Source organism: Dichotomopilus funicola, assembly GCF_033296635.1.
Source record: "Dichotomopilus funicola strain CBS 141.50 unplaced genomic scaffold C8A04scaffold_77, whole genome shotgun sequence".
In the NCBI taxonomy this organism is placed as follows: Eukaryota; Fungi; Ascomycota; class Sordariomycetes; order Sordariales; family Chaetomiaceae; genus Dichotomopilus; species Dichotomopilus funicola.
In genome coordinates, this window is record NW_026944098.1 from 47,758 (window position 1) to 63,470 (window position 15,713).

The 15,713-nt window shown below is 53.7% G+C and overlaps 6 protein-coding genes across 6 annotated transcripts; 5 read left to right on the plus strand and 1 right to left on the minus strand.

The window, feature by feature from the left end:
- Positions 1 to 239: 239 nt before the first annotated feature.
- C8A04DRAFT_14915 (uncharacterized protein) lies at positions 240 to 3,094 on the plus strand (the record flags this gene model as incomplete). Its single annotated transcript, XM_062778288.1, has 3 exons — positions 240 to 1,455; positions 1,513 to 1,967; positions 2,048 to 3,094. The coding sequence occupies 3 exons, from the start codon at positions 240 to 242 to the stop codon at positions 3,092 to 3,094; spliced, it is 2,718 nt and encodes a 905-aa protein (XP_062633851.1).
- A 1,703-nt stretch (positions 3,095 to 4,797) lies between these two features.
- On the plus strand, positions 4,798 to 6,242 carry C8A04DRAFT_31977 (uncharacterized protein; the record flags this gene model as incomplete). The annotated part of the gene is made up of 2 exons (XM_062781935.1): positions 4,798 to 5,983; positions 6,103 to 6,242. 2 exons carry the CDS (start codon positions 4,798 to 4,800, stop codon positions 6,240 to 6,242), a joined length of 1,326 nt encoding a protein of 441 aa, XP_062633852.1.
- A 268-nt stretch (positions 6,243 to 6,510) lies between these two features.
- On the plus strand, positions 6,511 to 6,853 carry C8A04DRAFT_31978 (uncharacterized protein; the record flags this gene model as incomplete). The annotated part of the gene is made up of 2 exons (XM_062781936.1): positions 6,511 to 6,648; positions 6,791 to 6,853. 2 exons carry the CDS (start codon positions 6,511 to 6,513, stop codon positions 6,851 to 6,853), a joined length of 201 nt encoding a protein of 66 aa, XP_062633853.1.
- Positions 6,854 to 7,611: 758 nt separating this feature from the next.
- Positions 7,612 to 8,863, minus strand: C8A04DRAFT_14911 (endo-1,4-beta-xylanase B; the record flags this gene model as incomplete). The annotated part of the gene is made up of 3 exons (XM_062778284.1): positions 7,612 to 7,854; positions 7,920 to 8,555; positions 8,621 to 8,863. 3 exons carry the CDS (start codon positions 8,861 to 8,863, stop codon positions 7,612 to 7,614), a joined length of 1,122 nt encoding a protein of 373 aa, XP_062633854.1.
- A 1,841-nt stretch (positions 8,864 to 10,704) lies between these two features.
- Positions 10,705 to 11,964, plus strand: C8A04DRAFT_39856 (uncharacterized protein; the record flags this gene model as incomplete). Its single annotated transcript, XM_062784742.1, has 1 exon — positions 10,705 to 11,964. One exon carries the CDS (start codon positions 10,705 to 10,707, stop codon positions 11,962 to 11,964), a length of 1,260 nt encoding a protein of 419 aa, XP_062633855.1.
- Positions 11,965 to 12,612: 648 nt separating this feature from the next.
- Positions 12,613 to 14,023, plus strand: C8A04DRAFT_39857 (uncharacterized protein; the record flags this gene model as incomplete). Its single annotated transcript, XM_062784743.1, has 3 exons — positions 12,613 to 12,897; positions 12,934 to 13,703; positions 13,804 to 14,023. The coding sequence occupies 3 exons, from the start codon at positions 12,613 to 12,615 to the stop codon at positions 14,021 to 14,023; spliced, it is 1,275 nt and encodes a 424-aa protein (XP_062633856.1).
- Between the last annotated feature and the right edge of the window lie 1,690 nt (positions 14,024 to 15,713).

The following is a 15,713-nucleotide window of genomic DNA, read 5'->3' on the forward strand; positions in this document are numbered from 1 at the left end:
GTTACTTCTTGACTCGTCGCTGTGCAAGTTCTAAGCTCTAATATGCTCGGGCTTTGACTATCTATCCCCTTGGTCGTTCAATATTGCTACCCTTAGTCACCCTTCACCCCCAGCGCTTCGCCCAATTATACACGCACGCAAGCTGAGCTGCTAAGATAACGACCATGGACCACCTCAAAGGCACCCACGAGAGTATCGACTATATTCCGGTCAGGCGATTGATCGATAAGGACATCTACATGCGAGAAATTCAAGGTTACGAGCTCGGTGACTGCAGCTTTCTCAAGTTTCACACTTTTCCAACACTTCATGGATGGACGATTGACCCGAACAGCCACCAGCTAGAGCCAGACAACAACGTTGAAGTTGATCAGCTGCCTATAGGGAGCCTTCATGGAAAGCTGCCCCATTTCCTCCAGACGTGGTTGTTCTTCGGACTTATTTACACCGTCGTCCGTGATGACCATGGCCCTTTGCTCAACTTTGAAGACCTTTGCGACGCTGCCGGCCACACTATCGCCACCCACACGTTGAACGATGCCCTGGGGCAATGGCGGGCTTGGGTGCGGGAGTTGAGTGAGAAGGACTACCATCGGGCTCAGCTCCACATGGCCCAGGTTGATTTCTGCTTGAATGAAGCCAGGATGGTTGTTCGAAAGACATGCGGCTATACCGGCACAGCCAATACCGACGAGAGCCACGACATAAAAGACCTCTGGACGGGGCCCTCAGCTGTGGGAGGAGGGGAAGTCAGCGACGAACTCGCACTCGCGCTCATGGTTCTTGGGGAAACATTGTCCTCGTGGACGGCACGAATCCTACACGAAACGAAGACAGTCATAAGGGGATGGCACAAGGAAGAAGAAGACGACGGCTGGGGCCCACCTCGAAGAGTTTTCCGCTTTATGGAAGATCGATGGTGCCCACGTACCATCCATCTTCTCCAAAGCCAACTGAGGTCCAGCGCGACTTTGCTGCTCTCTGCTCACCAGTCCATCCGGGACATAGCTGCATTCAAGGAGGGATCCGCCACTCATCAAAGCTGCAGCACCGTGGGGTGCAAAATCCCACCGGGGACATACAAGACGACCCACAGGTACACATCCAAATGTAACTGCAGGCGGCTCACTCCCGATATGCCTGAAATTCTTAGGATCCTAGCGCGGAAGGACGCCAACGCCATCCCCCTGTTAGTGATACGGAAGGCCCAGGACAATACATTTTCCCTGGTGGTCAAGGATTTCTCTGAGATGGGACCGGGCACCAAGTATGGAGCGATCTCTCACGTTTGGTCGGACGGTTGGGGGAATGAGGATGGTAATTGGCTCTGGAGTTGCCAAATCGGCGTAATCTACAAGGCTCTCAAGATGGGAGTTCAGAAACAAGGCGAGGGTCTCAATTCCGATACCGAGTCGATTCCATTCTGGATGGACACATTGATCATACCAGCCAACGGTGAATCCACCCTTGTCGGGTATGACACCGTCCTTAAAGCCCGGGGTCTGTGGAGAGAGAACGACAGAAACGCAAGAGCGCTGAGGACATGGGGCATTGCACAAATTGAGGCAGTGTACAAGAACGCATGTTTCACTGTTATTCTGGATAACGGTCTATCCAGCGTGAAGATCAAATTGTCTGAGAAGGGGGATGCGCACTGCCACTCGGCTATGAGGATCCTGGCAAGCAATTGGATGAAACGGCTATGGACCCTGCAGGAAGCCGCCCTCTCGAAACAGCTGCTTGTTCTATTCGAAGAGAGCGAGCGAGGAGATGATGGGATATTGGACATCGATGAACTGGTGGCAGCTTTGGCCAAACTTGGAGGCGGACCGGCATCCTTTGAAAGCATCGTCAGTCGACATCTCGCCGACAGCCTGATGGGTTCCACCCGCAAACGTGGCCAGTTGACCACCAATGACGCCGCCTACTCTCTGGTGGTGGATTGCTGGCGGGCAGCAAGATGGCGAGTAAGTCATTATCTGCTCATTGCAAGTTTCCAAACCATGACGTATCACGAGTCTTCTGACATATCATTTATTCTTCACAGAGCACCAGCAACGAAGGCCACGAGCCGCTTGCCCTTGCGATGTTGATGCGGCTTCCATACACCAAGGACGACAATTCGCATATCAGAAATGCGAGCCTAAAAAGCCAGGCAACAGAAACGGAACGTGATCAGATGGTGAAGGAATTTTGGTCGCTGTTCGAGCGCGAGTACCGCGGCAAGATCCCCCCCGGGCTCATCTTTCTCCCAACCGCCAAGGTAAAGCTCCAGGGTTTCGGATGGGCACCCCGGACGTTGATGGATGCGTACAAGTTGGATTACCCGGATCCCTTTACCAACGCCCCCCAATACGCGACGGTATTGGACCGCGATAAAGGCTTGAAGGTGCAGTACCCAGGCATTGTCCTTCACTGCCCTCCAAGCGTGGACCTGCGGCAGACCATTCTCGGCATCGGCTGGACCCCGCCCAAAGGGCCATTCCGTTTTCCAGTCGACCACTACAAGTGGTATGCCATAGAGCCGGCAGACCAGGCTCTCAACAACAACCCAAGTGGGGCTCTACACAAAGACTCAACGCTTGCCATCATCATGACCAGGCCCAACCCGCAAAACTACCCAAGCGAGATAGCGTTGCTGGTGGAGATATACGACAGAGAAGTTCAAGGCGAATCAACCGCCTACCGTTGCCAGGTATTACGGCGAGTCAAAATCTGCCTCTCTGTAGTAACCCCAACCAAGGCAGACGGTGCGAGGAGTGTTCTGTCGGCTCCTGTACAAGGCATTACCGGTGTGCAGTCCCGGCGTATGGAGCCTTTACCGTGTATCGGAGAAGAGCTAGCTATGGGGCAAGAGTGGTGGGTAGATGGTTTTCGTAGCGCAAGAGCCACAAACACGGACCCGCAAGCTCACAAAAACGGCGTGGGTTCGTCACTCCAGCAAAGGACCACGCCGCCGCTGACGAGGAATAATACCGAGCCACAAAGCATGAGCCAGGTTAGTCATGCAACAACTGCCGTTGCCGAAAGTTGGTTGGGATTGATGGGAAAGCTCTTCCAGCCATCTCGAAGTGTCTGGGATCAGATGTATTAAGGGAATCAAGAAAGCTTGGAAAGATTAATAGGTATTTTGAAACGTTATGGGGTTAATTAGGTTCCAATGAATATTCCCCTTTTTTTTGCTGTATCATCCGTTAAGGACTAATTATTGATAGTTGAGATTTTTGGCACCACACACATCTTTATTGAATAATTAGCCTGGCATGCGTCAATTGATCGACTCAGAGTAAAAACCTCGGGCTGGACAGGATTCTTTGTCTCATGTGACCAATCCTTAGCTCCCCGTTTGCATTTGCCCACAACGACTTGGCCCAACGCAATGTCAGGGAATTCTCAAGGCATCCAGGCCCGTGGCGTGACAAGCCGCCAGGTTCGCGAGCTCCAGCGGCGTCCAGCCATGGCAAGCACGTCACGAATAACTGCGCCAGCGCAGCGTCCGAAGTCCGCCACTCACAACGGGCTGGCGGGCCTATCACACCAACCACGCTCTCCACACCGATGCAATGTGATCCCAGTTGGGCAACTTGGTCAGCCCATTCCGTAGTGAGGTCTTGTATGGTTGTCATGGTGGGTGGGAGGAAGAGACGGGGCCGGGGGGTGGGTCGAGTGCGTGGCCGGTCGAATAATAAAGATGACTCGATCTCTTTAACCCGTCGGTCAGGAGGGTCGGTCCGATGCAAGTCAACATTAGCGTGGAAGCACGACAGACTGAAAAAGCTGGACTCCGGTCTGCTTTTGCCGTTCTTGACCTCCTTTGTCCTTAGCCTTTGAAAAAAAGAACCAATCAACGGCCGATTACCGCAGCCTCGTCGGCTTGGTGTGTCACAGCAGATGGAGTGCAGATGGCAGGTGCACATCGCGCCACGCCGTGACCAATATTGAGGTTTCAGATAATGAGTCTCACTGGCGGCCCTATTGACCGCGGGTCGCTCGGCCACCGCCCGGTTGTTGCGGTTGGAAAATAAGGACAAAGCGAGGCCGGGTTCCGGTGACCATGACTGAACGCTGTCTGAAGTGTTACCCGCCTGAAATGCAATATGTAATTGCATTAAACCCTTGTCCACGACATCCGTTTAGGTAAAGTGAGTGAAAAGAGCCGAAAGCTGCCCTGGGAGGTTACATCTTTACACTAATGACTGTAGATACTGGTACCATTTCAATTTCTAGTGTAATGCACCGTACTTGGGTTGGTGGTTTCTGATACCAATCGGCCGTTCTGGACAGTGAACACGCAATAATTACCGCCGTAATAACGCCTGCCGCCTGATACCTGTAACCTCCCCGACCGGCTACGGGCCCTCTTGACGAAATTGCATTAACGGCGCCTCGCAAGCGCCTGCGGCGTTGAGTTCGTGCCGATCGATGGACACATGCCGATGGCATGCCGTCATGCTTCGACGCGACATGCCGCCATGCGCCTCGTTCGTCCCCGCAGCCCCGTGGTTTGTCCGTCCGCCCATCGAGAGAGCCTGGCTTAAAGAAGTTGGTACGACTCAACTTGTCAGAGCCCAAATGTTGGTCAAGATTCTTTGTGGGAGGCCTTTCTATGGAAGCCCTGCAGTTCGCCTTGAAACCGACCATCGAGCATAAAAGCAACAGCGGAGGTAATTCCCCCGGCAGTCTTGTCTTTCGCTGCTCAGACACAGCTCCCCGAAACACTTGCCAATGTCAATCCCCCAGCCGCTCCATCAAATCATCCTGACTCTTTTGGGTCCCGGAGCCACTGGCAAAGTAACAATGACATCCGCTTTCCCCTTGCCCGACCTACCAGTCATCATCCAGCAGCTGGCCGGCATTCTCCCACTCACCGCGCTAGTTGAGTTCATCGATCTCCCCACGAAGCTGCACGGCTTTCACCTGACCGGCCGGGTTCCTCTCTGGAACTGGCCCATCACTCCTGCAGGCGCCCGCCTGCTTACCCGGACCCATGAGAATGTAGACGCCTGTTGTCTTGACAGTTTCGATCGCAGCACAACGCTCCACTGCATCGATGGCCGGTTTGGCGACCTGTACCCCAGCAGCACGCCGACCACGACCCGGCTCTGGCTTGGAGCGCTGAAGACATACCTCAAGATCCCGAATCTCAGCCCCCGTATGCAGCAGGACAACATCCGGCGGCAACGTCTCGAGGTTGTCCTCTTCCAAAACAGTAACAACACCGCCGCTACCACGCAGCCAGCAGACGCCGTCAATGGCAGCTTGGCATCATCCTGGCCTGCTGTCTTGCGGCGTGCCACAAACTGGCGGCCCCTCCCCTACACGATACTTTCCTTGACGGGCTGGGTGCTGTGGGCCTCAGCCGTGGGCATCGCCCTGGCCACCCAGCTGTACTTAGCCGCCGCTTACCTCCTCCTTTTGCCCCTGAGCGGCCTGACCGTCAAGTACGCGCACGGCGGCGAACCGCGGGGGCTACTCGACAATCGCCCCAGCCCCAACAGCCGTGTCGTGATCGCCACCAACAGCCTGAACGCCTCCGACTGGTGGCTCTTCTACGGCGCCAGCCCGACCGTCAACTCAATCCTCAACAAACCGCTGAACCGTGCCGGGGCGCCCCCGAGTCGCTACGCCGTCTTCGTCCTGCAGGGCCTGATCTTGGGCCAGTGGGCGCTGGCCGTGGCCACGTGCGCGTTTCAGAACTGGAACGCCATCTTCGTGTCGATCTGGCTGGCATTCTGCTCCCTCTCGAGCGCCTATCTCTATCCTGCCCAGCAAGGGGTGCGCGACTGGTTGGAGCTGGACTGCGGGGTCAAGGCTAGAAAAGTCACGGCTGAGTTCAGCTCCCGGAGATCGATGCTTGTCGCGATGGTGTATCTCAACCCAGACTCGAAGACCAACGGTCTGAGCTGGATAAACCCAATCCTGGCCCCATGCGACGAGCGCACTCGGTGGGAGCGGGCATTGCTTCAATACATTGATGACGGCTGTAAGTTTAACCCCCCCCTTCCCGGTTTACCCCTTTCATGACCAGACATCCCAAACTATTGTCAACTCCAAGACCGCGCATCATGTGACCACAAATTGTACTGACTTAGCCTCCTGTAGCATTTGCGATCGAAGAGAAACGCGAGTACTGGCACGACTTTATCGAGGAAGGCGTGGAAATGGGCCGCAAGATTGAGAGCGTGATCAAGGAGTTGCAAACCATTCACGGTCAAGTCGACATCAAGACACACCACGTGTGAAAGGGAGAGCAAACAAATCAAGTTTGAATCCGCGTGGGTCTTCAGTCGGCAAATGATTGGTAGTGAAGGCCCCGTTAGCGCGCATGGAAACCAACAACTTTCCAGAAGAGTTTGAGTCCAGGGAACCTTGTCCGTTCCTTGAACTCAACACCCCACAGCCATTGTCGTTTCCTCTGTATTTTCCACTTTCATGGTCCAGACAATTCACTTTTTTTTCTCTCCGTCTCCTTCCATATGACCCATATCAGTGACAACAAAAACCCCCTAAATGAATCCCTACAAAAACGACCCGACCAAAACCACCCCCTCAGATCTCTACGCCGACATCCCCAACTGCGGCCGCTACGGCCTAACTTCATCCGGCTTCCAGCCGGATCCCGCATACCTCCTATCGACCTCGCCCAAGGTACTTTCTTACTAGACTTCTGTTTTGGAGCAATGTGACGCAACATATCGAGTGTAATTACCAGAACGACAACAGTGGCCGCGACATGTTTGCGCTGGGGGTGTCCTTGTGAAAACGAAGGATCTTTAATTATACTAAGCAGACAGTCTGGTCGAAGGGAAGGGATTATGTGTTGTTTGATGAGAACAAAGCCATGGCCGCATAAGTGGTGAGGGTGAAACTGGGCAGGGGAGCGGGGGGTTTAACTAGGGTTTAGAGGATCTATTTTGCAGCACGGGTGAGTTTTTTAGTCTCCCACACATGTTTGTTTCCTCGTGGGTACCGAAATTGCGAGTAAATGTGGCTCCGTCTTTCTTGATACGGCGACATGGAGTAGATTAACGGCCATGAAGTCCTTATCCAACAACGGATCCCCGGTGCCTGTCTCAATGTTGCTTAGCAGTACCTCCCAAGACTAGAAAGAACATTTCAATGACCAAGCTCGAGGAGTCTTATGTCAACTACGGTCCATCCATGTAGCCCCATGGCAAATACGGTCGTAAGCTGTCCCAGATCTAAACCTTACGACGAACCGTCAAATTCAAGTGTTCGAACATCAGCTCCAGTTTTCAGATGACTTGAATGGAGGACTCGGGCAACGGGATGGATGAGACACACCAGCTTCATGCATAACAATTTCACGCAATCCAACACGACCGTAGACCAAAGCAGAATCATTAGGCTAGTGGATTAGGAGATATCAGTTTGGTTTGGGCCGGAAAAGGCTGGAAAGTTCCACATGAGGATTCGCACGCCCAAGAGGGAGATGTAATAAATGCCCATTTGGGGCTTGACTAGGCATGGATGCGGGATCCTCATTTTAGAATCATCTGTAAGAAGTAAACCAAACAAAATCACACTCCGGGCAATGGCTTCGGCTGAAATTAGTCTCAATTACGATTATCTATCTACAAGAGACGGTATCTAGTAACCCTCCAACAGGTTCACCGACCGCTTCTTGCCCTTGCCCTTGCCCTTGCCCTTGCCAGTGTTGTTGGTCAGCGCCTCAACAACACCGTCGTAGGCCGGGTGCTTGGTAAAGTCCTCAAACCAGAGCAGGGCGGCACCCTGACCGGGGAAGACGGGCGGGACCCAGCTGAAGGGGTCATAAAAGTCCCAGATGGTGACACCGACGCAGCCACAGACTTGGACACACGCGCCAACGGCCTGGGGTAATGATGTTAGTATCGTGGAAGTTGAACGATTGGACAAAAAGGATGGATATCTCTCACATTCTTGTAGGCCTCCTTCTGCAGGACAAGACCCTTCTCGGTGGCGTTCACCTGCATGCGCACATCAAGCTCGGTGAAGGCGACCTCCACACCGAGCTTGGTGAAGCCCTTGATGGTGGAAATGTGGTCGTCGATAGTAGGGTGGCTCTCCGCGACGAAATGAGCCTGGAGACCGACACCGTCGATCCGGATGCCCTCGTCCTTGAGCAGGCGGACGATGCGCTGGGCACCCTCGGCCTTGACACCGGGGGACTCAATGTTGTAGTCGTTGTAGTACAACTTCGCGTCCGGGTCGATCTTGGACGCGGTGCGGAACGCGATCTTGAGGAAGTCCTCGCCGAGGGTGTCGTAGAAGACAGATGACCGGTAGGTGCCGTCCTCGTTGAGCGCCTCGTTGACGACGTCCCAGGCGTAGCATTCGCCCTTGAAGTGGCCCATCACGCCAGTGATGTGGTCGACGATGACCTGCTCCAGCTCCTCGGGGGTCCACTCGGTCTCCTCGACCCAAGGGGCCAGCTGGCTGTGCCAAACGAGCGCGTGGCACCGCAGCGTCTTGTGGTTCTTGTGGGCCAGCGAGGTCACGATGGTGGCCTCGGTGAAGTTGAACTCGCCGCGCTTCGGCTCGCTGAAAAGCCACTGTACGAATCGTCAGCCCGTGAATTCTAGAAGGGGAGGCACTGCCGCCCTCATCATCATCTTACCTTCTGCCCGTTGGTAGGCGTGGTCTGGCCAAACTCGCGCGACTTCCACATGATCTCGTCGTACTGGGGGTAGGCAGACTCGAAACCGGCGCGCTCACGCTGGCCCGGCGAGTCAGTGGCCGCACCAAAGTACTTGAGCCCAGCCTTCTTAGCGAGCGTGTCGAGCCCGGGGCTAGGCTTGCCGGCGAGAGCCGCCAGAGGGGCCGAAGCCAGGAGGGCGAGAGACGACGTTGAGAAATACATGGCGAAAGCTGGCAAAACGAGTGTTGTTGTGTTTGGGGGAACACAAACGGTCTTGTCTGTCTGGCAGATCGAGAGAAGGGCGGGAGAAGGTCGAGAAGGACCGGGGGCGGCCGCCCTCTTTCTTATTTTAACCACGAGGAATCGAGGGTAGCATTCCTGTCGTTGGGAAGTCCGTCGAACCAGGAACAGCGGGATGCAGGACCCGCGTTCTGGTTGTTGGCGGGCCCCATTCTCCGGCCGCTACCCCGGGTATCTCCACCACGACGATGCATCCGATGCGACGTCTTTTCTGGAGAATCACCTGGGCCCGGCACCCAGGTCCTTGTCAAGGGCATTGGAGACCCAAAAGTGGACGACAGACTCGACACTTATTGCGTACACTCACACAAGAAGCCACATCCAGTTGCCCCATGGTCGTCCCAATGGTCAACACGAACTCTCGACCCTCCAGTCCCCCATCCTTCGACCCAGGCTAGCATGCTGAAATATTCCCAATGCGGCGCACCACAGCGGGCCGTGGACCGGATTGTTGGCGTTTCGGCTGAGCCGGCCGCGTTTGGTCCAGGCTTTTGCGGTTTGTTTTTGGTTCGAAGCGCAGGACACACGCAGAAATGGACGAACCAGAGCCTGGCACGAGCCAAGATCTCATTTCGCTCCAGCGGGAGCTAGCAAACTGTCGCAATTCAGCCGGCCGGCTGAGCCGAACCTCGCGTGGAAGCAGGGGACCTTGGGGGCCTCGACAGCTCTGTTTTGAGACAAGTGACCACTCCAAGGACAAGCCAGGGCATCCCCAACTCAATAACTTGACGTTAGCCCGAAAGCAAACGGAATAGCCTCCAACTTCCAAACCTTCGTTCCCCACTGTCAACACGCGCCAACGCCTCGCCAATGCGGAGGCGACTACACTACCGGGTAAAAGCAGAGTCGTGGTATTTTGCCGCGACGGGTTCAGCTTGGCGATGGGATGGCAGCCCTGAAGCCCTGAGCTCTGGAAGCTTCGGGGGCTGGACAGAAGAAGGTTGTAGTTGCTGCAACGCAACCTCATCTCGAGCCTCACCGTCGCATCTCATCTCATCTCAAATTTCGGCTAACTATGGGGGAAGAGTCTACATTCCTCCGCATCAATTGAACCCAGACTTCATCGTCTTTCATGATATTCTCAACTCCACTAGTTACATCTTGCACTACAGATTCGCTCGAATCTCAACGTGTCTTTGTTTTTTATTTTATTTCCAGGGAATTGTTGCGATTGGACTCGAGAACCCGCCCCAAGCGTCTGGGCGGGTCAGTCAGTGGGTGTTCGTCCCATTTTTTAAGGCTTGGCGAGCGGGGTGTGGGGAAGAAGGAACGAGAAAAAAGTTGGAGAAGCGAGGTTCTGGAAGATGGCCGGAACATCTCCAACCCGACACCGGCATCAATATTCCCGGCCGAAAGGTGCGGCGAAGGGAACGGAGTAACGATTAGGATTGGAGTTTTGGTTAATTAACATGTGCTGGGGCAGCCAAAAATACACCAAGGGCATCAACCACGTTGCCTCGGCAAGGCAGTGAGGGTTAGGGTTGGTTTTCGCAGGTCAGCCGGCATGATGTCACTCCTCCAGCTCACGATATCGTCATCGATTTTGACAAGTTGATCGGTGACAGATTTTGGAAACCTTGGAAGGAACAGCTTCAAAATTAACTATAACACACCTTCACCGTCTCATGTTTCTCTCTTTCGCTAATTCTATGTCAGGAATGTGATAATCGTTTCTTATCCAGCCATAATTTAGCTGAAACAAACGGGCCTGCCTCGTCTTCCATCATCTTTCAGTTCCCACGATTCTTTAGTCTCCCCGCACCATGTTATCGCGACTCCCAATACGTCCAGCGCCCTTGGCCCGCAGTGTTGGGTTTGCCGGCTCATCAAGGCAGCTATCACGACGCTTTCAGTCGTCCCAGTCCCAATCCGGAAACGCATCAGGCAGCCAAGGATCCTCACATCTCGCGTCTGGCCTTGCCGGCGGCCTGGTAGCTGGGGGTCTCCTCTACGGGATCTACAACTTTTCTCCTAGCGGCAGGATGGCCCGCAAGATCAACACGGCCGCCCGAGAGGCAGACAAAAAATACCGAGAAGCCGCGGCCACCATCAAAGACAAGACGCCCACCACCGACGCAGCCATTGCGAAGATCAAAGAGTTCTGCTATACCTATGTAGCCTGGGTGCCAGGCGGCCGACAGTTTGTAGACTCGGCATTTGATGACCTCGACTCGATTCGCGAAAACCACGGCAAGGAGGTCGACGGGATTGTATCCGAGACATATCAAGAGTTCCAGGAGATCGCCCGCGGTGGCCTGAGCTTGGAATCCGCGACCAAGGCTTACGACGCACTTGGCAAGCTGGCTAAGAAGATCGCCCGTCTCAGCGGCAGCGCATCCGACACAATCCTCGAGCGTCACCCGCAGCTCAATGACAAACTTGGAGAACCCATTCGGCAGCTGCAGCAGATGGGCACACAATACGGGCCCGAGGCCAAGAAACTAGCCGACGAGACGTGGAAGCAGGTGAATGATGTCCTGTCCAGCGGTTTCTCTGCTGAGGGGGCGGAGAAAGTGCGCAAGATTGTCGAGGAGCGGACACAGCAGATTCGGAAAGCAGGCAATACCTTCTGGGACAAGAGTCTGGAACAAGCCCGACCGTATCTCGACAAGAGCCCGCGGCTGAAGCAGTTGGTGACGGACAACCAGGATTTACTCAAGAACGGGGACGTCTCAGGCCTGTTCAAGAAGCTCAAGGGCTTGGGCGAGGGTGCTGACGCTGGTCAGATCGAGGAGTATGTAAAAGAGGCTCTTGACAAAGCCAAAAAGAAGGGGGCCCAAGCTACAGGCGGGAGTGCCAGCACAGGACTTTCAGTGCTAAGCCAGTTCTTTGAAGGTTCCTCTTCGGCGGACGATGCCGGCCGCAAGCTACAGGACCACGTTAGCGTATTGAGCAAGGTCATAAACGAGCATGGGGATGATGGCAAGGCATTGCTAGAAGAGACCAAGGAAGAATTGAGGAAGTTGTTGGAGGAGAAGGCTAAGAGAGCTCAGAAGGTTTTGGATGAGGCAAAAAGGGGGTAACATAAGTGTATGACTTACACCCATGTCTGTATATTATCAAACTCAAGACCTTGAACCCTATTTCGTACCGCTGAACAAACTCACCCTCCCCGCCCCCACATTCTGCGAGGTCCCAAGGTTGCAACCCTGCCACATTTTCCCCGCACCCAATCCAAGGGTTCCCAGAGTCTGCATTATGATATGAAGTTTCTAAAGCACATGACGACAGTAAGCCCCTGCCTCGTCAAGCTGGCTCGTAATGGAGACGGGAATCATGATATAATCCATTCCACGCCATTGAAGGCTCTCATGATCCCTCTTACACTAGTTGCAATAGATCCATTTCTTTTCTCACTTTATCCGCCCACTCGCCATCATGGCAGCCCCTCGCCCACAATAGCTCTCGGCAGCCTCCATTAACCCTCTCGGACTCAGCTCCTGATCGGGCCTGGTCTTCCACTAACTCAACTGGCCCCCCCGCAACTGCAACGTTCTGGAAGCCCCCCGGAACGCCCCAACTCGCGCCATTGATTTCTCCACCAATCCATCATGTGGGACGCTAAAAACGTCCAATTCAGGATGGACCAACAAGAACATCAGCGACGAGGGGTGCTCGTGACCCCTGTCGCCAGCGACCCCGGGGAGTCCATGAGGGCGCCGACCTCCACCATGGATCAAAATAGCCACCTTCATGAGGACGTCGACAACGACATAGATACCGAGCGTTATCTCCTAGCTGCCCTTGAGGATATCATTGCCAATTACCCGCCCCCTGTGCATGTATGTTCACAAGACTCAAGCGAAGGATACCACGGGCTCTGGAGCGGTCCTACGGGGATTGCATACCTCCTACTCCATGTCTCTGAGCGCCGGCCGGATTTGAGAATCGCGGAGCGGTTGACAATCGAGTGGGCGCGGAAGTATTGCGGATTGAATGATGATCCTGACGCCGAGGTGGATAACGAAAATGGATATCCCCGATTTAAAAAGTCACAAGGGTGTGGAATCGGGAATGAAAAGCTGGCGTATGAGGCTGTAAGGTGTGCAATTGCATCGAGGGATGGACCACCGTCTCTTTACTGTTTCCAAGAACACAAGCAGCATGAAAAGGATGCAACCCGTCTCAGTGGACAAACAAACGACAACTACCTCCACCACGTGCACCGTTTTGCAATATCCCTCTCCCAGATCTCCTCGTCCTCCTCATCCTACCCCGACGAACTCCTCTACGGCCGAGCTGGTGCCTTTTACCTCGCCCGTCTCGTCCGTTCCTGGGTTCCGACCACCAACCCCACAGTATCAGAACAAGTCACATCCCTCCTCACCCCCGCGATCACTCAACTTTGTCACACCATCCTCTCCCACGGCCCGCCCTGGCACTGGCACGACCGTCACTACTTCGGTGCCGTCCATGGGGACATCGGGATCTTGGCCCAGCTGGTTCTTACTTCACCCGAACTAGCCGGACACCAGGCGTTGCGGGGTTTCTTGAGTCAGCTTTTGGATTGGCAGAGTGATGACGACGGAAACTGGCCCAGCTCCGAGGAGAGTTGGGAGCGCGGACAGGATAAAGGGCTTGTCCAATTCTGCCATGGAGCGCCGGGGTTTGTACACTCGCTGCTAGTGCTCAGGAAGTATTTTCCGGAGTTACAGGGGCGCATTGATGAGGCGATTAGAAGGGGACAGGAGTGTGTTTTGAGGAGGGGGGTCATCATGAAGAAAGAACCGAGTTTGTGTCATGGGATATTTGGGAATGCTTTGTAAGTTGTCTCCCTCTAATTGTCCGTAATTACCAGTACCGTCTCACATCCTGTCATGGTCATTCGGATTCCAAGACTGAACGTTAATTATTGACGTTAGAGCCCTCCCGAATCCTCACCGAGCACGTTTCCTGTCCCTCGCCACGCCTTCAAGCATCAACCGTCTTAGACAGGCCGATCCCGTTGTCTTCCAGTCTGCCGACTACGGCCGCCCATACTCCATGACGGCAGGCTACACGCCATCAGCCGCATGGGTTTGGCTGATTTGGAAAGAGGAAGACCTGGGGAAGGGGAATATGGTGGGCTTTAATGATATATGATGTGGGGATAATTGGGAGATCCTGCGTGGATTGAGTGGGTGGCCATGCCATACTGTCAATAATGATACGGGGTTGTTACAGTCTGTATGGGCATTCAATTCAAGGGTTGTAGGTAAATTAATCGATCTTGCTATCAAGCCAGATAGTTATGAATGATGAGGTTTGAGCAGTTCACACAACGATATGCTGGTTAGGTAGGTAACCACTCAATTCACGACACTAATTACAGGAGTCGACAACCGGGCTCTACCGAGATAAAGTGCTGGGGTGCGGATCCAATGTAATTACCGTAAAGTAGGTTCCAACTTCCAGCCAAGATGCAACTAGGAATCATGGGAGGGCGAGCTTTCCAAGGCCAGCGAACGGTCAACTGTCATATTTCTTCCAGTCACGCGTGACCGTACTGGATTCAACAGGCACACGCAATTTCCGAACTTCACGGCCTCTTGTGTTGCTCGCGGCAGGCAGCTAGCGTTCGGCATTGGCGACGTTTGCCGTCCGACCAAGTTAGAACACCCCGGTCCGGGAGCTCACGGCACGCTGTAACCATAGAATGCTCTTCACGTGGCTGGCTTGCTCAGCAACATTGTCGGCTGTACGGGGAGTAACGACTATTCTCACATCCTATTTCACCCTGGAGACGGGATGTGGCAAGCACCACACAGGATTGTCAACGGATGAGGTACTTTGTCTGAGTTTGTCAATCTCGGTATGTTGGTTCTTGAGTTCAGCAGGCCTCCTATCGGCCCTCTTGTTCACTCTACTTCAGTGTTCCCAGACGATGAGAAGGTGCATCACATTATCAATGCGTTTCGGGATCACTCAGAGCGCAAGAGATGGAAGAGCGTGCTGGCCGAAACTGCTATATCGCCCCGGTATACCGCAGAGAAAAAGGCCCGGCTGGGTCAGAAGTGGGAAGGAGAACTAAAATGTTTAGCAAATACTAGCCGAATATCCACGATGGGAGCGACGGTAGCGAGGGTAGAAGACACGCAAGGGCAACGATGGAAGGAAGGAAAGTAGGACAGATGTAAATTCATTGAGGCTCGCTGTGGCAAAAAAAAAAAGCGGCACACTCAAACAGATAGCCCAAGTCCAATCCATTAATATTCGATCAAATCTTGGTAAAGTTTGATTGATTTACTCTTTTTTGTCTTTTTTCACTTTCCAGATTTATTCTTTTTTGTCATCTTTCACTTTTTTGGTTTATTCTTTTGGTCTTTTTTCACTTTTGCAGCAAAGCAAGTTATCCAGGGACTTGGTTTGCTGCTTTTTTGGCCATAGAGAGCGAGGGAAACATGTAATTATATTACACATAGTTAATTAGATGATAAGCCGTCTCCTGGTTCTGTACCCGGCCGTCGGATCGGTCACGAGGTGGCCGTCTGTCAGCCCTTTCCTACTGCAGCGCGGGCGTGTTTTAAGAATTGGAGAGGGGTGGGGAAGAAATCATTCGGCATCATATGTATTTGTCTCGGTTCTTATCATGGTCTGGTAAATCTGTCTGTAGACTGATGCGGCAGTGGCTGATCCAACCCCTTGTCGGAGTCACTCCCAAGCCTGTTGTGGAACAACCACCTACATTCCACCTTTTCCAGTACTTGCTACATTCCCTTTTGCCCCTTATAACTGTCATATTTCTCGTCATGTTACCGTTTTTCTTCCAATTTTTTACTCCTCGAGAAACTGT